This window comes from Zosterops lateralis, assembly GCF_965231275.1.
Source record: "Zosterops lateralis genome assembly, chromosome: 1".
Taxonomy (NCBI): domain Eukaryota; kingdom Metazoa; phylum Chordata; class Aves; order Passeriformes; family Zosteropidae; genus Zosterops; species Zosterops lateralis.
The window spans coordinates 58,295,480-58,320,302 of NC_139762.1; the positions used below are offsets into that span (position 1 = coordinate 58,295,480).

Here is a 24,823-nt window from a genome sequence, read left to right on the forward strand (position 1 = left end):
AAAAAAAAAAAAAAAAAAAAAAAACAAAAAAAAAACACCCCACCACAAAAACAAGCTAACAGGAGTAATTGGTCCCTTGAATGAATCATTAGGCTGCTCTGTGTCATTTCCTTTGCTCTTTCATATGATGCAGAGAAAAACAGATGCAAAAAGTATAGCTTGCTGTTTATCTGGTCCTTTAAGAATTATAACCTTCTTTTATCCATTTTTCTCAGGGCAAACTGCATCATCATTACTGCTTCTGTTTTTCCCATAGAACAGATTAGCTGTCAGATTCCAGCAGTCATATACAGGCCTGTATTAAAATACAGCAGGGGGTGTTTTTTACCCCGCATACTGACTCCTGTCTACATCCAATACCAATGTCTACATCCCTTCTCTTCCTCCAGCTTGAGAGTCATTTAACTGGAGGATGGAAATAACTCATCAAATGTATTTTGTAGGAAAGCAATGAAATTCACCCTTTTGCTAAGCAGGGGTGGAAGCAGCGGAAAACTATCGAAGCTGCAGGGGGAAAAAAAAGCCATAAGCCTGCTCTGGAGAGGGGGAAAGAGCAGGAGGAGTGGAGAGAGCAGATGACTAATGAGATAATGAGCTTCCCCCAAACCTGCCCACCAGCCCGTTCAGAACTGTACCATGTCCCTCCCCAATGGCAGCCTCCTGCTTGTATGAAACAGAATGCAGTTTAATGTTCAGTTCTCAGAGAGAATAACAGTGTGGTTTTTGTGGCAGGGGATGCCGGGCACAGACGGAAAACCAGGCTCTCCTGGCATTGCGGGGCATCCCGGAGAAGTGGTGAGTAGGGTTATCATAATCTGTGGTCACCTAACACACACTGGCTCCCAAACCTACCTCTTAAGGACCAGTAGGATAAAGTTAGTGCTTGCTAGCAGAGTGTGAAGAGCTGGGGCTGTGTTTGTCCTGCTTAACCTAGAGCAGTTACCTCAGACAAAAAACACAGTAGCAGAGTGTACCTTGCCCATGCCTCCCTCATCAGTCAGGAGAGATTCAGGCATCTCCAGAGGCTAGCTCTGATTCCTCAGTGCTCCTTCTGCTTTTAATTATCCAGAAATCAGCTCTGCCTTTAATTAGAGAAAAGCCAGCAGGCTCATAGGTGATTTTAATGTATTTCTCATGCTTAAGACCCTTGAGGATTACAGCAGGCTTTGCTTGGGAAGTCCCATGGCTTGTCCCCTGGCGCCTTCCTCTCACTTGTGCCAGACAAAGTGTCTGCATTTCCAGCACAGGGAGTTCTACAGAGGGGCTGATCAAGCTTAGAAATAAGCTGCCTGAAAGATGACAGTTCAACTACCCTGTCTTCTCCTATCTGGTCCCCTGGGAAAACCCGGACACAATTGATGTGGTTGATGCCAGAAAAAGACAGCACAGCCAGGGATGGCTAATTTCAGTGCAGTGAAAGAAAGGTTCACTGGATTAATTCCCAGCTAATGAAATGTTTTGTGCCCATTTGCTTCTAGTAATCTGTGAACTCTGTCAAAAGTTCTGGGAAATACTTTTAAACATCAAACCCTCAGAAGATCTGAGTTGAAACTTGTTGGCCCCATGTGTGCTTTGAGAGAGCTGGGGTTTGATCGTTCTGTACATGCAATTCACTGCTGTGCTTTTTGTGAAACAAGGGAGAGCACATTTCATAATTTCCCCTTTTAAATCGCTTAATGCTCATTTTTTTATCACTTGCAGGGCCCAAAAGGAGAGAAGGGTGACCCAGGACCTCGGGTGAGATTGTGTGGATTTCATTCTTTTTGAAAAACCTATGTGAAATGTAGTGTTTAGTATATTGGCTTTTCACATGTGATGCTTTTGAAATAGGGGGAACCAGGACAGGATGGGAACAGTGTTGTGGGACCGCCAGGACCACCAGGACCCCCGGGACCAGTCATAGCAATACCTGAGGTAAGGGTGTATGTCAAGCCAACTCTGAGGTCTGTAACTCCCCTTACAGAGAAGAGGGCAAAAATGGTTAACACACTGGAAATTCTGTTGCTCACATTCATGTCATAAGTCTACTCCTCAAAACAAAAGAATCTCAATAATCTCTGTATCAAATGAATTTGTTTTGAAAAGATTAGACTGGAAGAAAGTGGGTAAAGAGCTTACTTACAAGAATTATGAGGTCATATTGGGCATCTCACAAACTCTTTAGGTGATTCTGCAGGAGTTGGGAACATCAAATAAAAATTTAAAGAGAAACACAAAACTGGGGACATTTAACAAAACAAAGCACCCGTGGCACAGCAGTATGTGGGGGAGAGTTGTTTCCCGACAGTTGTCCACTGTACAAACCAGAGCACTGACACTGGAAGCCTCAAAGAGTGAAATAGTAAAAGCCCATAAAAACTCTCCAGTATGCTTTAGATGCAGGTATATTTCCAGTTAGTTTTGCTGTGTGTACATCAGCCTTTGCAAAAACAGTACTATTAGCAGTAATGAAGGCTGAAGATTAGGATGAATCCCACTTGGAGCTGACAACAAAAATCTTAGTAGTTGTCTTGGTATGACATTAAGATTTGGAGGAAGTGTGAGTGACTGCAGAAAACTTCACCTCTGAGAGGTGGAGGTGCCTAAAACAGCCAGATGTGTCCACAGGAAATGCAAATAAGGGCAGTAAGAAGTGTTTTGTAATTTCAAGAAGAGAAAATGCCCAACTGAGAAATCTGCATTAAGGGGAGCTTGGTACCACCATTATCATAAAGCTGAACTACACATAACGTTTTTTGACTGAAATAACTAGGCTTTCATTTAGGCTTCTGCTACCAATAAGAAATATAGCATTAATTTCCATCCTATAGGTCACATCACTTGTCCCAACAGAAGTGTTTTTTTCTTTACTGAATTTATTGGGAATCCATGCAGAATACTAGGATCTTGGATCCCTGGTCTTGGATGAGCAGAATTACAGATCCACAGAAATGCTGGCAGTATGAGGATCTTCTTCAACATCCTGGTCATAGTGGGGCTTTCAGCAGCTCTACACTTTATCACAATTCTGTTAGAGTTTCTGGGGAGCTGCTCAATAGTGTGATAGAAATGCTAAAATAAAATTCATATTCTTTCTCACTGCCTTGCCACGGTGCCACTGTGGGGCCTTAACTCTTATCAGTGACTAAACAGCTCTGTTTGCAGTAAAAATGAACCTCAATATGTTGCTCCATAGCTCATTAATACTTGAAAAAAACACTGTGAGAGCATTAGAGGGGGGACAGTACATATAAAGAACACAAAAAGATTATTGATGCTGACATAAAATAATGACACTTGATGGAGGCTACATGTCTCACTACCTGCACTAGTCACAGTCTACACATCTGTCAAACATGTAACTATGTCTGAAGAAACCTAAAGTGCCTCCTCTGAATCCTCCAGATCCCCTGTATAAACTACTTTTTTCATGTATTACAGAAATGTATAGAGCCTGGTAGAATCTGTATTGCGTTACGTTCATTACAAATCCATACAGAAACCCATTTCCTTCTCTAAATAATATTTAGAGAATTTTACTCTCTTGTTTTGAGTTTTAGAAGTAAGCTCTTTTAAAAAATTGAGAGCATTTATGGCTTTATATACATTTGTAGTATGGGTGTTCTGGGAAGGTACAGTGTGAGCCATCAAATCCTCTGTACTGTTAATCAGAAGATTTCTCTGAGGACTTGGTGTACTGGATTTTGATACAGTTAATTAAACATGTGTGGAAGTATTCGTCACTATGTATGACATTGAATTCTTCCTATCTCACAAATGTTTGGGTAAGAACAGGACATTTGTTTGCAATAAGTTTGCTGAGATAGACATTAAATTATCCAAGTGCGTTTTGTTGACTCAGTGTCTCATTTTTTGTAGTAAGCTTCAAATATGGAAAAGAACTATTGCAAGCAGACCTATCAATTGCAGTTGGAATTGCAGAACTAAAATAAATAACACTGCCAGCTGTTGTAATGTGGATATTGGCTTGATGTGGGTAGAGCAGCAGAGATCAGTGATCTGAGTGAACCACAGGGCACACTTTCCAGGTCAGGGTCATTCATTTAACCATTGTGTAGCCAAGAACAATACTTCTTGGGCTACAGAAGCCCAATGGACTGGTCCGTCAGAGCTGGAAGGAAGTTTTCTTAAGAAGGGTTCTGTGGCTACACCTAAACTGACTTTATGCTGCACTGTTGAAATATTTAGAGCTGACACAGACAGCTCTGGCTCAGGTCCAGCCCTCACCAGTCACTGGCTAATAGCACATTGATTGAGCAGCACTGAAAAGTGGACCTTGGTTTCCTTCTCATTTCACCTGGTCCCTGTGTGAATGGAGGGGATTTGGTTCCTTCAAGAACCGCTTCTCATACCATGAAAATATGCATTAGGGTAAAACTGAGGTCTGCAGTGGAACCTATCCACTTCCAAGCTTCTGCAGTTCCCACCAGCAATGTGGGTCTCAGAGGCTTCCTGTCCTTGCTGCTTCCTCTGTTGCCTCCTGTGACTGATCAGGAAGTCTGCTCTGACCAATCATATTTTAAAAAAGTCTTCCTCTGTTTGCTGCTGTTTGATATTCCAAAACACTAAAATCAATATTTCTCATCCTTATTGGTTATTTCACTCTTTTGGAGCATAGTTGCTGATACTCAGTGCATTTTCATTAATGGAATCATGATAACCAGAAAACTATAATATTTGTTGCTATGATTTTATCACACAAATTTAGTTTGATATAGTACAGATGTCATTTTGAATAGAGAAATGTTATTGAATTTAAATTTCAAACTTTTAAACATTTATCTTTGGCTGCCACTATTCACCCATTGTTTAGGTACAAGAAATGAAAGTCACAAAAAGAGGTTAATGTTGAGGGTGTAAAGCAGATGCCAAAAGATTTTGTTCAGTCTGTTCTTTCTATAATTCTAACAAGGCCATATTCATGCCTTTTAGATGCAAAGCTGAAGGTTTGCATAGAAATCAACGCAATCATCCTAAAATATAACAGTGAAGAAAATATGGATGTTGTCCTTACTATTGTAGTCAGAACTTTCTGAACTAATTCAGTGTGTTGAAGAGTTATATTGCTGGATTGTTGTTATTAAAACTGTTTGCACACCCAAACCCAAAGATAAATAATTATATACCTGGAGGGGGTTGTGAAGAGTGCAATTTTTTCCTCTAATCATCACTCTCCTACCTTTTGTTTTCAAATCTTCTTCAGCATTATCTACAGTTTTCTGACTTCCAGCCACAATTTACATTTGCAGATCAACTGTATGTGTAAAATATACAATGTGTCTAATCCCAAACTCAGCAAAGCCTTTGAGATTCTTTTCCCAAAGTTTGGATTGAGCCCAAAAACAATGAATACTGAGTGATTCCATAGTGAAAAGGCTGTGTAAACCCAGGGCTCCTGGATTTCTGCCACCAGATAAAGCAGAACAATTGCAGCAGCAGGACTTTTTTATTACTGTCATTAAAGTAGTAGTCTGTGTCCTGTTTCTTTCCAATGTAGAACTGGAAATAGAATGGTACCAAAGGCATCATACTACCCCTAAAGAGTACAGCAGAGTTCATGCAGCCTGGGAGATGGAGTGCTGCCTGTAGGATCTAACCTCTATTTTTACTTGGCAATTTTTCCAGTGGTTTTTGTAGAACGTAAGGACAGGGAGCAAAAAGAAGCACCCAGTAGAAGCTTTAGCTGTATGAATTGTTCAACATGACCTCAAAGTACAGAAAGCTGACCATATATTGCCATGCTCAGATAACATGGTAACATGGATAGGATAGGATAGGATAGGATAGGATAGGATAGGATAGGATAGGATAGGATAGGATAGGATAGGATAGGATAGGATAGGATAGGATAGGATAGGAGAGGAGAGGATAGGATAGGATGTGTGATCTGGATTTGAAAAACAGTATTCAGAGACTTAAAAGAATATTGGAACTGATCTCTGGAGGGCATATGGTCAAACCTCCTATTTAAAGCAGGGTAGTTTCAAACTCAGTTCCTGGATACTGTATTTATAACAAATGCTGGAAAATATTGTGATAGTATTGATCTGCACATGCTTGCAGGCAGAAAAAGAGGCATTCAAATCTCACAAAACCTCAGTGACAACGTGTTTATTCATGTGCATGCTAAATCCCTGTCACCTGAAGGCAGGCCCTGTCCTGGCCTTGTGAAATTCAGATTTTCATTTCCATTCATTGAACGGGAACATAATGCCGTGCACAGAGCCTTATCCTGAAATGGATGGCATGGCTTGCCTGCTAAACAAAGGGACCATTTCAAGCTTCCATGGAGATTCAGGATATACTTCTGAATCCAAAACAAGGCTAAAGTGTCAAATGGGGCCACTGGAATGAAAGAAATTACCAAAGAAAAAAAAAGTAAGGGTATCTTTTCGCCTAAAACATTTATGTGGAGCAAGCACTTGCATATTGTTGGTCTTGAACTGTTCTGTAAGACCATGAGATACAATATTGGGAGCATCTATTTAAACCAGAAATTTAGCTATCTGAAACCAAAATAGAAGCCTAATTGTAACATCAGGACAAAAATCTGATGGGAAGAAGCCAACATGGATTTACTAATGGCAGTTTGCTCCTGATCAAAATCACTGCTTCTTTGTGGACCAGGGATGGGCACTGACTTTAGTAAAGCTTCTGACGCAGTCTCCCATAGCCTTGCTATCGTCAAACTGATGACCTATGAAGTGGATAAGAGAATGATAAAACAGGTGTAAAATTAGCTCTGCTGATGGACTCATGGAGTTGTGATTGGCATTCACAAGACCACTTCTGGAGTACTGCTTCCAGCTGTGAGATCCCAGCACAAGAAAGACATTGACATAATGAAGCAAGCCCCATCCAGGGCTGCCAAGATGTTCAGGGGACCAGAGCACTGAGAGAACTGGATTTGATCAGCCTGGCTGAAAGCAGGCTAAGGAGTGACTTTGTTTCTGTCTACGACTACATAATCAGAGGATACAGAGAATATGGGAGCAGCCTCTTCCTACAGGTGTATGGAAATATTATAATATTCAACAGGCCCAAGCTGGAAAAAGGGAAATTCCAATTAAATAAAAGTAAAACTTCTTTTACCCTGATGATGATCAAATACTCTAATTTCCCAAAATAATAGTGGCATCTCCATCCTTAGAGGTGTTCAAGCATTAACTGGACAAGTGCCTGAGTGACCTGATCCATTTAGGCCTGCACTGAAGAGTGTTGGACCAGAGCTCCAAAAGTCCCTGTCCACCTTCATTATTATGATTCTGTAATTGAGTTATGCAGAAATGCCTGGGCTAATGGGGAGCTCACCGATTCCAGGATAGGAAGCAGGATAACAGCAGTGCAATTACACTGCGCTGTTCAGGCACCTTGAGACTCAGAGCTGGGTAGCACAGGAGGGGCTCCACATCACAGTTTGGGGCTCCAAGCTGGTTTCAGACACAGCAGGGTGATCAGAGCTGACTTAAGGATTGCAGCATGGCACTGCATGGTGTGATGCAGACATGTCCAGAATACAATTAAAACTTCAGCTCTGCAACAGAGGATGTGTGCTCAGATTGATTCACCATCTTAGAATGCCAGTGACATACTAGAGCAACAACCTCCATTTGATCTTTATCTTGCTGAGGAGAAATGGCTTCATGCTGCAAAATTTGGTCTCATAGCTTTCAAATTAAAATCATGAGTCAGTTAATTAAATTTCTGAAAGCATACTTTACAAAAGAAATGTAAAAGAAATTCTAGTTTTGTTATTCCAGATGTATAAAAAAAATAGAAGTAGAGAGCCATTTCTGTGACTTTATTTATGTTTGGTTTGTCATACTTATAAAGGGATAATTTTACATTTCTAAAAATGTATACATTCCTCAGATAAGCAATTTGAAATAACCTATTTCTTAACTTTCTTTTTAGTTGCTTCTCAATGACACAAATGGAATTTTTAATTTTACTGAAATTAAAGGACTGCTTGGGCCTCCAGTGAGTATATGCTGCTTTATGAAATCTTCAGATTTGCTCTATCTTCCATGTCCCCTTTTGAATGTCAACTAGAGATTAATTTCCTATGCTTTAAGATTGTGTTTCTGCTAACTTCAGCACCAAACTCTGAGGAAGTACTTTCAGGCAGAACTGAGTTCTATGTGAACAAAGTAATTTTACACATTTGTATGAAATAAAGAAATTGCCTTATCTCTAATTCTGAACAATATGCTCAGAATTGTAGAAATGTAGAGATGTTGCAAAAATAGAGACCAAGATTTACGTTTCTTGCCTTTTTTTCCTTCTTGTTTTTCAAGTCACAAAGCATTGGGATAAAAAGTATTTTGATCAGTTCTGCTTGAGGCTTCAACTAGAAATGCTAGGCTCCTTGTGTATATGTTTAGTCTCACACAAGTTATAGCTGTGAATGAAAAACTAGGAATTTCATGAGGGAACAACAGATGTGAAATTCAGGTTCTCTTCCGGCTGCAAAATAGTTCAGTCAAATACTTGAAATCCTGAATGCTTCTTGGTAATGATTTCAATTTCCTAGGACTGGATCCAAAGAGAAATCTACATTTTCCAAGATGTGGAGTCTTTCAAACTTGCCCAAAAGTGTACAACATATTGCAATTTGCAAAATCTTAACCATGACAAATTAAGCAACTTACTACACATCTAGTTTCATTTGTGAATTCTTGTTTGTGTATTTCATTTTATCTGTTCTCTTGTTGGTGAGCACAGTGATCTCCCCCACATTCAATCCCTGATGAAACAAGGAAAGTCAGAATGTTCATAGCCAATAGCAGAATTTCACTCTAAATAGCTTAAGTTTGCAAAAACTTTGTATCCTACTATTACAGCTGTCCCAAAACAAATATTTACTGGATCTGTCATTGACCTGGGTAGAAGGGCATTAGCTCCAGCAGCAGCTTGTAACCTTTTTCTGCTAGCCTAGCATGACTCTTTCCCACTTGTTACACCATAGGACAACTTCATGTTATTGTGGCTGCATCCAGCCATGCTTATGGTAAAAGAGTTTTCATTGAAGAGTATTTTCATGTATTTCTCAAAGATCTGGTTCCCCTAATCCCCAGACACAATAGGGTGCCAGGATATTATGGCAAGTATGAGGTACTTGTCACAGGTAATTCAAACCTTTGTTTTGTGATAGATGTTATAGTCATATTCCCACAAAAAAAAAAAAAAAAAAAAAAAAAAAAAAAAAAAAAAAAAAAGCAGATCCTGTAGCTTGAAGAGCAGTTGCAGTGAGAAAGATTTGAACCTCAGTATCAAAGCTCTAACCCCAGTGAGGAGAGAGATGTAGGCTCATAGTGGGTGGGGAAATAGACATCCTGCTGATCTGAACCAGAATTTAAGTGTCTCTCTGCAGTTACCACAGCAGGGAAATCCTACATATGTCCAATACAAATCCCAATCTGTGATTCTATTCACAGCCTACTACACACTCTGTTTTCTATCCAAAGACATCCAGGACCAAAACAGGAAAGGTGGGTGGCTACTGTGGTCTCTGTGCTGGTATCTAGAAAATATTCAGAGGAGGCCGAATAATGGTTGCATGCATTTCATATGTAGAAAATGTTATCCTTTTTTATTCTTTTCTGGATCTCTATCTCACCAGTTTTTGAAAGAAAATGCTAAATTAGAAGCATAGGTCGTTGTGGAGGTTCACGTCTTTACCATCAACCAAATGAAGTTCTTAATTCAGTAGCAGACGAGTTTATATTCACAAATGACACAATACATGAAAAATGCGTACTTTTTGGGGGGACTCTGCAATATGTGTTTGTAAGGATGTGAGTTTTTTAATTTTGCAGGGGCCAGATGGCAAGCCAGGTCTACCAGGATTTCCTGTAAGTATTAATTGAAAGGATGTAAAAGTATTTCCTGGGATTTTTAAGTATTTTTCCATCTAGTTTAGTATTTATTAAAATGTATATTGTACACAATTTGCATGAAGTCTAATAAATTTTCGTATAGGACGCTGCAGGTCTTAGGAAGTTACCAACCAAGTTAGAAATTTATTCTGTCAGAAACAAAGTATGCTCTGATATGCTTATCTCAGTGTCAGTTCTGTGGTTTAAATAGGGGTGTAGTTCGTACAAAACTACTACCTAAGGAAAAACCTATGCCATATAAGAGAAACAAATGGAACAAATTAACTTCTAAAAGTTATCTGCATATGCTTAGGTAACTGTGTTATTCCTCAGGTTTTTTTGTCCCCACTACGGAATACAGGAAAACCCTATAAGATATACCCTTTTTATTTTATCCTTTAGGAAATATTTATGATATTTTACAATAACATTCATGGGCTACCATGTAAGCATTTCACAACTAGAGTATCAAAAGATGCCTTTTGCTATGCTATCTACCTATTGCACTTAGACTGCCATATAAACATGTATAAAAGTCTTCATTAATGACTTAGACACAGGACTTGGAGGGATACCAATTTTGCAGAAGTAAAAAAAAATTGGGAAGAGCTGTTAAGTCCCTCCAAGGCAGAAAGAGCCTGCACAGAGGGCTGAAAAATCACCAGCTGTATGATGTTCAACAAGGGAAAGTGCCAGATTCTGCACCTGGGGTTGAGTCACCTATCTACCTTGGTCATCCATGTAGACCAGGGAATGAGATGCTGGAGAGCAGTGCCAGGGAAAGAGACCTGGGGTCCTGGTTCATGGCAAGTTGAATCTGAGTCAGCAGTGCCCTGGCAGCCAGGAGAGCCAACTGTGTCCTGGGGTGCTTCAGGCACAGCATGGCCAACCAGGCAAGGTCTTTCTCTGCTCTGTAATGGGGCAGCATCAACTCAAGTCCTGGGGGCAGTTTTGGGTGCCACAATATAAGACAGATATTAAACTGCTAGAAAGTGTCCAAAGGAGGGCTGAGAAGATGATGAAGGGCCTTGAAGGGAAGCTGTGTAAGAAGCAGCTGAGGTCACTCAGACTGTTCACCTGGAGGAGACTGAGGGGAGACCCATCAGAGTCTACAACTTCCTTGTGAGGGAAGAGGAGGGGCAGGCACTGATCTCTTCTCTCTGATGACCAGTGACAGGACCTGAAGCTGTGTCAGAGGAGGTTTAGGTTGGATATTAGGAAAAGGTTCTTCACCTTTTATTGGGCACTGCCACTGGCTACCCAGGGAAATGGTCACAGCAACAAAACTCTGGTCAGAATTCAAGGAGTGTTTAGACAATGCTCTCAGGAACATGGTGGGGCTCTTGAGGTGTCCTGGGCAGAGCCAAGAGTTGGACTTTGATGATCCTTGTAGGTCTCTTCCAACTCAGAATATTCTGTGATTCTGTGACTATTTGTCTTATGACTTCAGATAGTATTGTTCTAATTATTGTATTCATATTCTGTGTAATGTGATGGAATTACTTTCCCTTGTTATCATTGTTCTACAGTTCAAAGCATGCATATGGTCTCAAGATCCTTTGTCTATTGCCTGAGAACAATTAAGGAAAAAACTGGGAAAGATGACAAAAGATGTTAACAAAATGCTGGCAAATTGCCCAAAATTCTACAGAAGGTTGCTTGCTAGTCCTGGGTATTGTGGACTGCATAGAAAACCAAAGAAAGGAGGGGGGAAACCTCCTTAAAAATATATTTAATTTAAAAAGAGCTGATAACATTTAGAAAGTGATATAATGGATTCTTGTTCTCTGTCCTGTATAGAATTTCTACAGACATGAAAACACCATTCTTGTTCTCACCTCATATCTTTTATTTATCTCTTGACTAATGCAGAAATTATGTAGACCTGAGTTTAGATCTTGGTGTGTAAAAAAAATGCTTCTGAATGCTCTTGGAAGATTGTAAAGTATGATTTGATCTGAGGGGAATGCTTTCCCCACAAAACAGATAAATCATCTTGTTTTCAAATAGATAAATTCTATTTCGTATACCCTTTTTTTTTTTTTTTTTTTTTTGTTTTTGTTTTACATACTGTTAAAAATATAACTTCAGAAATTCTGTTGAAAATCAGTCTGGCTGAATGAGCATGGAGAGAGAGAGGATCAACTACAGAAGAAATAGAGGATTTTAGGTTGAATTTCCACTCTTATTGTTTACATGTTTCTCTTTGTGAATGTGTGTATCATTTACACTGTGATAAACATCAAGGACTTTTCATTTTTGTTTTTCTAAAAGATTTTCCTTGTATGATATCGGATTTAGGGAATAACTTGATTCAGAGAGCAATTTAGTCTTGTAAGAATTCTTAGATTGCAACCACAATGATTTAATTTGAAGTTTGCCAGCAATTGAAAATTACATTTAGTAAAATGGCCTAGCTCCATATTCTTCACAAATATCTCTATGGATTTATGTACCTCTTTTTTGCCTAGGGCCCTCGGGGTCCAAAAGGTGACATTGGTTTGCCTGGATCACAAGGACCTAAAGGACAACAGGTATGAAAAATGTGCGTAGGGGAAAGTAGATGCTGAGAAATGTGTTAGACGGCAAGTACTTGGTGACATTAAAAGTTTAATGATTCTAATTTTGGTAGGAATTGTAACTTTAGTAAGTTCATGTGAAAAATGTACTAGGTGGATGTGAAAAGGCTAAATGACATCCCTTGATATAATTCCACACAGAGCTAATCTTCCTGTCCCAGTGTTGAAGTTCATCAGTGCAGTATGCACTTATCAGATTAAGTCTCTTTAAACATTAAACATGAAGTGACCTCTTCTTGCCAGCTGATTGCTCTGTTGACAGCCTGGAATCCTATCCAAAAGGAAAAAAAAAACAACACACCAAAACTTTTCCTCCTAGGCCAGAGAGAGCTTTGCCTACAGAATGAAGACTGCAATTTTCAATTCCCAAAGAAAGTCTAAGACTCGAGGAGCTCTCTTGTTAGGATTCTTTCTCTTGTTTCTTCACAAAAAGTGTGTATTTTATAGCATTTCTAAGAGATTACTAAATACTGACTCTGCTCTTTTGAAAATACTGCAGCTGTTTCAGTTTTACCTTCTTATCCACCTTCAGAAAGCAGGGGAGAGGAACATCTAGTATCTTGGGGATACCAAACACAAAAAACAGGAACACTTTCTGCTTATTCTTTCTAAGTAGCTGAGCTCACTTTCTCAAAAGTAATCGGAAGACTTGGAAATGGTTAATTATGGTTAAATGGGGTAGCAGATGAACAGCATTGTCATTGCTCAGAAGGAAACTTCTCAGGCCACAAATACCAGTCCCTGTTTATCATAAGGTTTCCTGTTCTTTTACAAAGTACATTAAATGATCAAGCTCAACCTTAAAACCACCTGGGTGATTTTTGGTTTAGGTTGTGAAGGTTTTTACTTTTGTTTTTTGGTTGGTGCTTTCTTTTTGCTTCTGGTGTCCACACTGGCAAGAACTCAAAGCTTGGAAAGCATTTAATTTTGGACCCACCAAAAACATAGTGATGTATCTGATGGTGTTTCTGAGCTGTGAACACCAGGCTATGATCAAGAGCAATGAAGTTTGGGAACCACAGTGAAGCTGTACACACACCTAGGAGCATTTTACTTGAAGGATCATTAAATTCAACCTCAGGTCCATAAACTCTCACAGAAGATAAAGTCAGTGAAGCCTTAGGGAGACTCCAAAGTTTCCAACTATCTTCAGGGAGACTTAAAAGACTCACAATGGTTTAAGAATCTGTGAGAAGAACTGAGTTACAGCACTTAGAGCTCAATGAAAGGCCTATAACCTGGACTGTCATTTTAATCAGCAATGCAATTGCTAGCTTCAAGCCAGATTTTTTCCATGAGATCTTGGGAAAGATGTTGTAGCAAGTGGCCTGAGGTAGGAAGTGGAAAGTTACAGCTGAAAGATCCAGAGTGGGAACCATGCACTTAGCACTGAGAAGTGATAATTCATGGTGGTGAAATAGGAATGCTGAGGGTCACAGTTTGGATGCTGAGACTTGGCCTCATTAAAGTTAATGAGGTTGCATCATGCCAGGCACATAGAGAGAATGATTCATGCTTTCCTGATAGTAAAATCTGAACATTTCGGGCTCTATCGAGATGGTGTATTTCCAGAGGGATTTGCTGACCATCAAGCTGATGGTACACAAGAAGACACCAATAATCTGTCTGTCTTTGGCAGAGACTTTTTGTGAACACAGCATATTTCGCATAGTTACTGTATAGAGAGCAATTTAAGAATTTTTAAGAAAAATAAGAGCTTATTCATCTCAGGGAGATATTTTTAGTGTACTTTATTATGTTTTAAGAGAGATCATCTCTTTTCTTCCCCAGAATCAAGATTCACTCTACTCATACTGATATCACTTTTTGTTTGATATCACAGCATGACTAATCTTTCATGCTTCAAATAAAAGTAAAGCTGCTTTGACTTCTTCTGATTCACTGGGAACTGCTTTGTAAACAGTAATTACTCTGATAATTGCAGGGTGAAAAGGGAGAACCAGGAGCTATCATTTCTGCTGATGGATCTTTAACTGAATTATTGGGAAAAAAAGGGGAGAAGGTGAGCTAATGCTGTGTTGTGTTCCTCCAGAATAATTTGGTGGCCATGCTACCAGCCACCTCTACTAGACATTGCAGGAATTCTCCTTGTCATTGCTCTCTCTGTGTTGGTCCTCAACAGGGTGAAGCTGGAGTGATGGGACCAGTGGGACCAATGGTAAGATGATTACAAAGATGGATGGATGGATTTTTATTTTTTAATTTTGCTTTGGCTTTACAGTTGTTAGTAAATGTAAAGGTAAATTGGTTTAGCTTTTCATTCCTTCTGAGTAGGGATGATAAGGAGTATTCATGCTTCAGGGTGATCAGTGTCCTTCAGAAGAAGAATGTGTTTGTTACATATGTGGTGCTGTGAACTGCCAACTTGATGCAGAGTTTAAATTCTGGTAGAACAACTTTCTGTTACTATCTAAACTGACAGTGAAATATCATCATGCTGCAGCCTGAAAGGGAATCATAAAACAAGTCAGGTCTTTCTCAGAGATGCACAGAGAAAAGACAAGTAACAAAGATCACAAGTTCCAGCAGGGGGAAATTTCACTTAGATATAAAGACAAAAATTCATGTTAAAAGTGATTAAACACAGAAATAGGTGCCCAGAGAGGTGATAGATTCTGGAACAAGGTATTGACCTAACCTACAAGCCTAATTTACAAGTTTGTCTTGTAAGCAAGAGGTTGTGCAAGAGGATCTCTCTCTTTCCACGTAAATTATTCTCTGTTTATATGATTTACATTAAAACAACTAATTGCATCAGCTCAATTTCTGTCAATGCCAAGCAATTGCAACAGTGTTGTATTGATTATGAGAAAGCTGCACGCCAGTCAGTAGAGTAAGATCATGTACCAAAATCAAGATTTAGAGGCCTTCTTTCAAGTATTTGGTCTAATACATTTGACTGAACACAAAAGTTGTAAGAAAGCACAAGAAATTAGTTATAAAATAAGAAGAGTTGCCCAGACTCAGCAGCATTAGGGTGCCAATTTTTCTAGTCTAGTATTCCAAAAATCAAGGATGTTTCTTTGCTTCTGCTTTTGATGTAGCCTGATCACTGTTGTGCCTTAGTGAATGTTAGTAGGTGTTGACATTTCTGCACACCAAGGTGCGTAGGAGATTTTTACATCTGTTTCCGTTGTCTTCAAAAGGGGCTAACTGGGTGTGCTGAGTAACTGCTTTCTTAATTACTGTGTATCAAAATACCTTGAGGAGGCTATCCTAACTTACCAGAAAGGATATTCCTCTCCTCCTCCTTATTTGACTGCAAGATGATCTACCCTTTCTTGAGTAGATCTTGACGTAGAATAACTTTGAATGAAAGTACACTTCTGAGATGAGCTCATGCACATCACTGCCTGGAGCAGGTCTCTTTAACTCAGGAACTTGTCAAGCAAAGTTTTCAACAGCTCTTAGGATAGAAATTCCACAGCCTCTCTGGGCAGCACATTCCAGACATTTGACAAACTTCAGAGTAAAAAAAATTTCCTTATATTTATTTAGAATTTCTCATGTTCTGGCTTTAGCTCACTACTACTTGCTGTGCATCCTGCAGACATGTCCTTTTCCTCTCAGCTTCAAACTCTGTGTTTTACATCTCCTTTTGTACTGCCACAAGATGTTTCACACAGTTCAGCATGCAGGCAAGGAAGTTCTTGCCAGCACTGGTGGGAATGGTTACACTTCAGGAAAGTGGAGCCTGTCTCGAGGCTTTGCTCAGCCAGTTCTCTTCTTAGCACAGAACTCTCGTTTGATCATTGCTGCTAATGGAGTGATACGATTTGCTGTTGTCCTGTAGGAAAAAAATCCCTTTGTAGTGAGTGTGAGTCCTGTGCAGCAAGAATATACAGACTTCAAATGCCAGGCCAGAGACTCTGACACATAACTTATCAAAGGTTTTAGTGCAGTGGTTCTGTTCGATTTTGCTCCAAGTGAGTCTCTGGCCCAAGAACAACTTTGAGGTAGCAGGGGACTCTGATTGTTCCTCTCTGCTCTTAGACTCACACACAAATTTCCAGAATTTAAAATCAAATCCATAGTCATTTTGAGAGTTCAGCTGGGCAGAAGATAGGATCACAGGAGCTAGGAGCACAGGGAGCTACAGAGAAGTAGCAGTTTGGCAGATGAGAATTAGGGATGGTCAGGAGGCCAGTACAATTGTTAGCAAAAGCAGAAGAGGCACACTGAATCCAAGCTCCTGCCACAGGAGAAATGAGAACCTTTTTCATGCTGGATCATGCTCTTCCCTGTCAGGGAAGCAAAGGGCTGCATATCACTGAAGGAGAGCTCAATGTCAGTCTGGCCAAATCTACTGTGCTGTTGTGAATGAAATTTCCTTTTGTGGTAAGCAGACTCCTGCAGCCTCCACGCTTCCTTCTTTCACTTCTAGCTGTGACTGCTGGCTTCTGTCTCAGGGAGTTGCTAACACCTGGCAGACTGGGCTGGCACTTAGAGAAAACAGTAAAGGTGGGCCCAGCTTAGTCAACACTCACATTGTTAATGTTTATTTGGAATCCCAGTTAAAGCATTGATCTTTATTTAAACTATAAAAGAAGTCTGTTTCTAATCTTCCTCACTGCTGATTAAAGTTCAGATATACATAATCTTTAAAGGCTCAGGTACCAGACAGTGAAATAGGAAAATGCTTCTTAGAATTTTGAATTTTTTTTTTTTCAAACCTCATTATTGGATGTGGTATCATGGAAAGGTGGGTTGAATTTTGAAATCTTGGGGAACAATATTGAAATTCACATCTGCCAGTTTGCCAGCAATCTCTTGCCTCATTGAGACACAGGCATTAACTTTGATCACACGGGCAGAAATTACCTTCAAACAGGAAATAAAATAGAAGATGAATAAAAGTCTTCAAGCACTTTCAGCTGATGTTAGTGAGCTTTAAATTCTGATTACAGTGGCGACATTATAAATGAATATGTTCATATGGTCACTGCTTATGAATTTCAGGTCTAATCCAGTCTTCAGTTTCAGTAGAATAAAAATTACAGCAATTAATCCATGAATTTCAGCTAGAGAAATTATGTTTTTCATCAGATAAATTTTTCATGAATGTACATATCACTTTTCACTGAAAAGCGATCATGTGAAGGGTTAAACACACCCACTGTCACACGTAAGTGGTATCTGTGTGAGATCTACAGACATATTATCTAACAAGTAATACAAGAAGGAGAATCTCAGCATTTCAGCAGACTGAAAAAAGGAAATGAAATCAAAAAGGCTGACACATACGTAGAGAGGTTGTCTAGACCCTTGTGGTTTTGGTGAGTTTCAGGAAGCTGACAGCAGCTGCAAATTTGTAGATCCTCAGATTTGGTGCTTTTTGTTGATCACTTGCAGGCTGCCTAGAAGCTTCATGCTTGCAAATGCCCCATCACAGGTCATCCATAGTCCTGGACCACCTTTCCCAGGCACCCTCTTTGTCCTCTCCTTTTGGAGTGGCTTGTATTACTTTGTGGAGCCTGGTGAGTCAGTCAAAATTGTGTACAGAAAGAATGATTCTGCTTCAGCTATCAACCCCACGAATCCACAAACTCAGGCTGGTAGGAGGCAAGTAGAAGCCTGGCACTGCAGGAATTCTTAGGCCAATCCACAGACATTTCCTCACAGAGCCTGATACAAAAATAATAAAAAAAAAAAAAGGAGGGGGGGGGGGGGCGGAAATCTGAACAAAGCATACATCTCTATTTTTCTTTTCTTTTCCTAACTGATGTATTCTTCAACAGATGGTGAGTCAGTTTTGAATTGCACACCCTACAAGGGGCTGGGAATTCAGATTTCATTTCAGATAGGTGGTCTTTCCCAAACCAGAGCAGACTGTTACATGCTGTCCTCAGCTTCTGAGATCACTCAGTAGAGCAAGCAGAGAGAATGTTCTGTGCAGTCTCTACAGGCAATCACAGACTGATTTTTAATGCAGATATAAAACTATGTCTCTTATTCTAAATAATCAAATACAGGTCAACAAAATGGCCCATAATCACATTTTATTTTTTGTTCAGGGACCAATAGGACCTACTGGACCCAAAGGAGAACTTGGTTTCCCAGGACGCCCAGTATGTATTATGCTCTCAAGTGGGATAAAGATAGAAAATCTTGCTTCTGACACATACTAAATTATTGCTACTTATTTCAGGGCCGTCCAGGACTGAATGGACTGAGAGGTGTGAAAGGTGATCGAGGTGAAGCAGTCCATGTAAGTTTTTGTATTTCAATTAGTTGAAAAAAAAATCTATTAAAATTTGAAGTCTGATTTATATTGATTCCTTTCAAATGATGATGGGACTAAAATCCTGAAATGTTCTAGAAATAATTGTGTTTCTGCTATTTTTCCTATCTAGCAGAAGTCATTGTAAAGTCAACTTCTGGGTCTTTCTGGGCAGTTCATGCAGATACACATAGCTGTGTCATCTCCCAGGTGTAATATGTGTCATTCACTGCTACCATAGCAGCTTTAAATAGCAAAGGATTTGGAATTCCAGTCCTTTTATATATATCAAGGACTTCCTGAACCAGGCCACCAGTGTGACCTCTCATGGTGTGAAGACACCCCCACAGGCTCTGAGCTTTTGAGCCCAGGTACAAAGAGCACTTGAGCATATCACAGAGAAATGGTATCTACTTTACTAACAAGAAGATACTCACTAATACTTGCTACCTCCTACAGTTACATGTATCCAAAATAATGATTTCTGCATGGATGACAGCATATCCATGCTCACCTACAACCTGTAATTGTGGAATGACAAGTGATGACCCAAGCTCCTGTTACTGCAAGTCTGTTCTCATGAAAAGATTTCAGACAGGTTGTCTCATGACAAACATTGAGACTGGACTACGCAACAGCTAGCTCTGCTGAGCATAAACAAAAAGCTTCACAATAGCAGAGTAATTTGTGTGGTTGTTCTGATGTCACAGGACAATCTGTGCTAGGAAAATTGGTACCCATGCCACAACAACAGCTAATGCTATTTCATCTGCATCACAGATAATGCTGAAAAAATAAAATACAAGGGTTTGTTACTGTTTTAGCATAAAGTCAGTATCATTGTATTTCAGTAGAGCAATTTCTGTAAATGGATTCTATTGTAAGAAGCCTCTGGTTATACTTTGTTCAAAAAAAAAATGGCACACACACTGCAAGACACAAGTGTCTTGTCTAGCTAGACAATAAATATAAGTGGGATGATATTGCTTGATTTGAGTAGCAGGGAGACTGAGAACTGGTAAATATCTTTGCAGAATTGGTAAGTATTTAAGTATCTCCACAGTAAAAAAGACCAGATATTGAATGTGGCTTACACCTCTAGAAGAAGGTACAAATAGAAATATAGTTCCTGGAAAGTGAAAACAGACAAATTGGACAAATTCTAATTGGAAGAAAATGACAGATAAATTACTACCCACTGACAGAAAATATGAGAGCATATTTTCTTTTCCTTCATATCTTCAAACAATATTAGAGTTCATTTTCTGGATTATCTGCCTTAGCCACACAAAAGCTATTGTAGCAAGTATAACTAGAATAAGTACATCAGGCTGACAAGTTAAAGCAAACAAGCAAAAAAAAGAGGCTACATGTTCTAGTAGTCCTTCCTGGAGTGGTCAGGGAAGATAAAATCTAATGGATCTCTAATTATTGATGAGATGACATATGTCACCATATGGAAAGTTGCATTGATGTGGACTGAAAGGCGAACAGCCTTGTGCCACATTTTCAGATTACACAGTAAAGAGCTGACACACATTTTTTGTAAAAGGCAGTATGCCTCCAGTCTAGCAGGGGACCTCAGGGTTGTTAATTAGCATGTACATATCTTACTGGCACTTGAAAATTTATGAGTCTTAGTAGTCTTGAGAGATCTAAATCAGTGTAGAATACCTAATTTTCCTTGGATGCAAGATACACTGTCTTTAATTTAGTTTCAATATGCAGTGCTTTAGGTGTTCCAGTTTGCAGTTGGGGTTTATCTTGGTCTAATATCTTCCTTCTTTTACTTTCTCTTACCAGGGCTTGCCTGGCTTGCCCGGGCCCCCAGGGCCCCCTGGACCTCCTGGACGTATACTTTATATCAAAGGAGTAAGTACAACTGGGGGTCAGTGACTGGTTTGTAGCAGAAATGTGCTACTCTAGAAGCAGTTTGCAAAGGGAAACATCGAAACTGGATTCAGTCAACACAGTTCACTGTGGGTGACCTTGCTGTGGGTGCAGAGAAAAAAGATCTCTTAATCAAAGCCACTGTCATGGAAGAGTTTTGCCCCCATGGCCCCACAGAGAGGGACATGATGACAAACCTGGCACCAGCTGGGCTTTCTTCTAGAGGGGCGTTGGTTTTGTTTCCAGGCTTAGCCTCATCATGACTGTTAGATCTATATGGTGTGTGACATGCTGTATCATACCTATGCTCATTAAAGTAATTTCCCTCCTGTTTTCAATAGACAGTTTTCCCAGTCCCTCCCAGGCCTCATTGCAAAATGCCAGTAAGTCACACATGCAGAATCTGCTCTTAGCAGGATGCATGGCCAGGCCAGAACATAACCAAAGCAGCTGTACACCTGAACACCATAACCCTGCAGCTTTCCTTCCCCTGCCTTCTGCTTTGCACCAGGGATGTGTTTAACTTGTTTTTCAGGATAACAGATTTTCAAGTGTTTAGCCATATATGAAAACTTAGCCATCTATAAAATATATAACAGAACTAGAAACAGTAGACTCTTTTGCTTCAATCACTTTGATTACTTGTTTTTTTCTAACACTTTTGCCTTTCAAAGCTTGTGTTTCCATAGTTTAGGAGTTGCTTTGGGGACCTGAATGTGTATGCATACAGGTATAAGTATTTTTTTAGATGTATGTATAAATACAGTCCCCATGTTGTTATGTCTTTAGCTGTATTTAATTTGCTTGTCCAAAATAAGGTTTGTTATGTATTTCATTGTGGCATGAAAGATGCATCAGAAAAGATCATGTTCTTTATTTGACCCTCAAATGCAATCTGTTCACATAAAATGTCAGCATGTGAAGATCTGCCCCTCCTTTTCAAAGAGTATGGCAAAGCTTTCATTACCTTCAAAGGACCTGCAGTTTCACACATAGTATGAAAAGAAAGGAGTTGGATTTCAGATTTTCAGAATGCCCTAGTGCAATTTTTGTTTAATGAATTACAGAAATTGTATTTTAGAATAAATGGTGAACGTAGTTCAGTCCTGGAAGTATTTTCCCTAAAGCAATATCCTACTGTTAAGCTGTGGGGTATGTACTTGGAAAGGATTCTGTCTTTGGGAGCCATGGTCCACCCTTGAATAGTGTAGGGTTCAGGATTGTAGTTCTGCTTTTCTGTTAAACTCTATAGCTCTGAATAATACTGTGCCCTCTCCTCCAATTTGCATTCCAGTCCTTTTTTGCTTATTTTAGAGAAACAGCTCTTGACTTCCTCTATGTTAGATGTATTGATACTCATCATCACCCTAACCTTACTGCTGAAGAAAGTTGTATCCCAACTTGTGACCTTTTTGGGAATTAATGCTAAATGGCCATTCCTCTACAGTAATTTGCCATTTCTACAGTTTTGGCCTACCACCTCCACTCATCATTTTTTTCACCTCTTTGAATTTTTCCCTTAAATCTTCTCACTCCTATTGTGTAACACTGATGTACGTTGATAACATATGTCCATAACCACATATGTATTTGTCAGCCTCACTCTGAAGCCTGACTGGACGAGGCCCTGAACAACCTGTTGTAGCTGATCCTCCTTCAGGCCAGGCAACCTCCAGAGATGCCTTCCAGCCTCAATTCTCCTCTGATTCTCTGTGGAATGATTCAAACAAAACAAGCCTATTTTCTCTGAATTTCAGATAATAATAGCCACTTTGCAGGAAGGTTACAATTAGTGAAAAATAGCGCTAACTTCTACATGCAAAAATAATAGAAACACATACTTGTAAACATCTCTTCATGCAGAGTGTTCTAGATAGATTTGTCCTCCATTTGTGAGTAATCTCCTAAACCTATCCAGGTTTATAGATAAGAAGTCTGCTGTTCATGCCTACATAAATGAGTGTCGATTAAGAACTACAGACTCAACCCCACCAGTTTTCCTCATGGGGACTGAACTTCTGAAGTTAATGGATTTATCCATGTGAGTAAGACTTCTACAGACTAATACTACAGGATTTGCCAGATTCAGCAACTTCCATTTTTTCATACACTTGCTTAGTTTCCTATAAATAGTACTAGAAAGTACCAAGATTTCCAGGCACCGTGCCACATTTCAGTTCCTGCATCATCCCTATTTTGAGGACAGGCACAGAGGTAGGTAGCATGTCCACTGTTACAGGTAGCTGGTGTCAGAAAAGGATAGACTAGAATAGCTTCTGTCTCCCCATTGTGCTCTCAGTGCACCTGAAGGACAGGTTAACATCAGACATAACATAGCCCTGGTCTGATGAAAAGAATTCTGAACACAAGCTGTTATCTCACAGTCAAAAATTAAATCCTGCTTCCAAACATAGTGTCATAAATTCAGAATTGTTCTTGGAAAATGAGTTTTCTGATGCTTCACTGACACATCTGAGAGTAGGATTTGCTGATGCCTCCAAAATGCATGATGTTACCCTTTTGCTGAAAGCATGTTGCATGTCAAAGAGAGCATAATCCTCATAAAAACTTGATCAGCTAATACTCAGACCCTGTCAAACTGGAGATAGTCCCAGGGTGTTGATATAATATTTACTAGCATGTAAACTTGCCAGGCTTTTCAGCCATACTAAGTAATGCATTTCCATTGCTTAATATGTATGGATAATTTTTGATTGATATCTTTGTCTGAAGGTGAACACTCCCTATCCCTATCCTGGAAATCAAGAAGTTCCTAATGACCATGGTGGGTAATTCTATTCTTGTACTTTGGTATAAATAAGTTCTCTTTTTTTGGTTGGGTTTTTCATACTTAAGAACTTTTTGCTCTTTCTTGGCTATTGGGGAAGGGAAGGGAAGGGAAGGGAAGGGAAGGGAAGGGAAGGGAAGGGAAGGGAAGGGAAGGGAAGGGAAGGGAAGGGAAGGGAAGGGAAGGGAAGGGAAGGGAAGGGAAGGGAAGGGAATCCAGAGGTAGTAGAAGATGTGGTATGCAACACTCAGTCATAATTCAGGAACTGTTTCTGCATCTGCTGCAGTGAAATTCACAAATGGAAAAATAGAACCAGGTTTGTTCAGAGGGTCTTAGGCTGGGTGGTTAAGGAAAGGGGAGTTAAAGGTTGACTTGTGAGAGAGAGATTGTCTCGCATACATGAGTTGATAAGTGAGGAGAGTCAGGCCATTCAATGATCATGAGAAGGGCATAGAGGGATAGGAGCCATGTGCCTCAGATATATGGAAAAGTCTGCTCCCACTTTCAATGGTTTGGTTGTCACTGCTACAGTCTCCGCTGTTTTCAAGTTCTCATGAATTTGTGATGCTTTTATGGCAGGTGCTAAAGCAAACCGAGATTCCTGGGGACTGCACACTTCAGCACACTTAAAAGGAGAAAAGGGAGACAGAGGTGCTCCAGGACCACCAGGTATACTAAATCTAATATGTCATTGACATCCTGTGGAGGAATATATGTATAATTTGAAAAGCAATTCAGCAAGATACTTGGATAATTATCTCTGCAGCCTTACCTGCCTAGAGATGTACCCCAGTGTTCCTCGATGAACTGATGCACAGAACAGCAAAGCTCAGAATGTTATCCAAAATGTCTGCTGAAAAGACAGACTTAACACATTAGGAATGTTTTAAGTGCAAGAATAGATATCAAAATGTAAGTGGCTGGTCAGAGATTTTTTTGCATTTTAGAAGGACATCATGGGCACTTCCTGAGCCATCATTTTGCTGTCTTTCTGAGCCAATTGTGCTGGAATCCAGTGCTTCACATTTCAGAGTAATACACCTGTGCATTCTGAGTTCAAGGCAGTCAGTTGACAGTGACAGTCCCACTTCTAACAGGAGGTGGAAATAGATTATTTCCATTTCAACCAAATTTTTAATATTTCATTATTTATTTGTGAAAATCACAGAGTCTGTCTGCCCTGAAAATACCAATTCACTAGCAGTAGGAGCATTATAAGAATTATTTCTCACCCAAAGATTCGCTTTCTGTGTCAAAAAGTTGGTATACATTGCTAATTCTTACAAGTTCAAAAAGAGTTACAGAAACAAGCATCTGTTTGAAAAGATTGTAATTACAAATGCTTCATTTTCTGTACATTTTTTGAAATCTCATATACTGAGATGAGTGCCAAAAATCATTTGAAATAGAAAATGCAGTATATTGAATTAATGTTGCTATACCATAT

General features: G+C 39.6%; 1 protein-coding gene across 1 annotated transcript in view; it reads left to right on the forward strand.

Annotated features, from left to right (window-relative positions):
* The window catches only part of COL15A1 (collagen type XV alpha 1 chain), a 118,429-nt gene that overhangs the window by 77,576 nt on the left and 16,030 nt on the right, over nucleotides 1-24,823 (forward strand). The window contains exons 20-33 of the mRNA XM_083858826.1: nucleotides 733-795; nucleotides 1,702-1,737; nucleotides 1,831-1,914; nucleotides 7,915-7,980; nucleotides 9,819-9,854; nucleotides 12,350-12,412; nucleotides 14,403-14,480; nucleotides 14,601-14,636; nucleotides 18,493-18,546; nucleotides 18,627-18,686; nucleotides 20,502-20,570; nucleotides 20,930-20,971; nucleotides 23,322-23,373; nucleotides 23,956-24,045. Of these exons, the coding sequence (XP_083714952.1) occupies nucleotides 733-795; nucleotides 1,702-1,737; nucleotides 1,831-1,914; nucleotides 7,915-7,980; nucleotides 9,819-9,854; nucleotides 12,350-12,412; nucleotides 14,403-14,480; nucleotides 14,601-14,636; nucleotides 18,493-18,546; nucleotides 18,627-18,686; nucleotides 20,502-20,570; nucleotides 20,930-20,971; nucleotides 23,322-23,373; nucleotides 23,956-24,045 (829 nt within the window). The remainder of the gene's footprint in view (nucleotides 1-732; nucleotides 796-1,701; nucleotides 1,738-1,830; nucleotides 1,915-7,914; nucleotides 7,981-9,818; nucleotides 9,855-12,349; nucleotides 12,413-14,402; nucleotides 14,481-14,600; nucleotides 14,637-18,492; nucleotides 18,547-18,626; nucleotides 18,687-20,501; nucleotides 20,571-20,929; nucleotides 20,972-23,321; nucleotides 23,374-23,955; nucleotides 24,046-24,823) is intronic.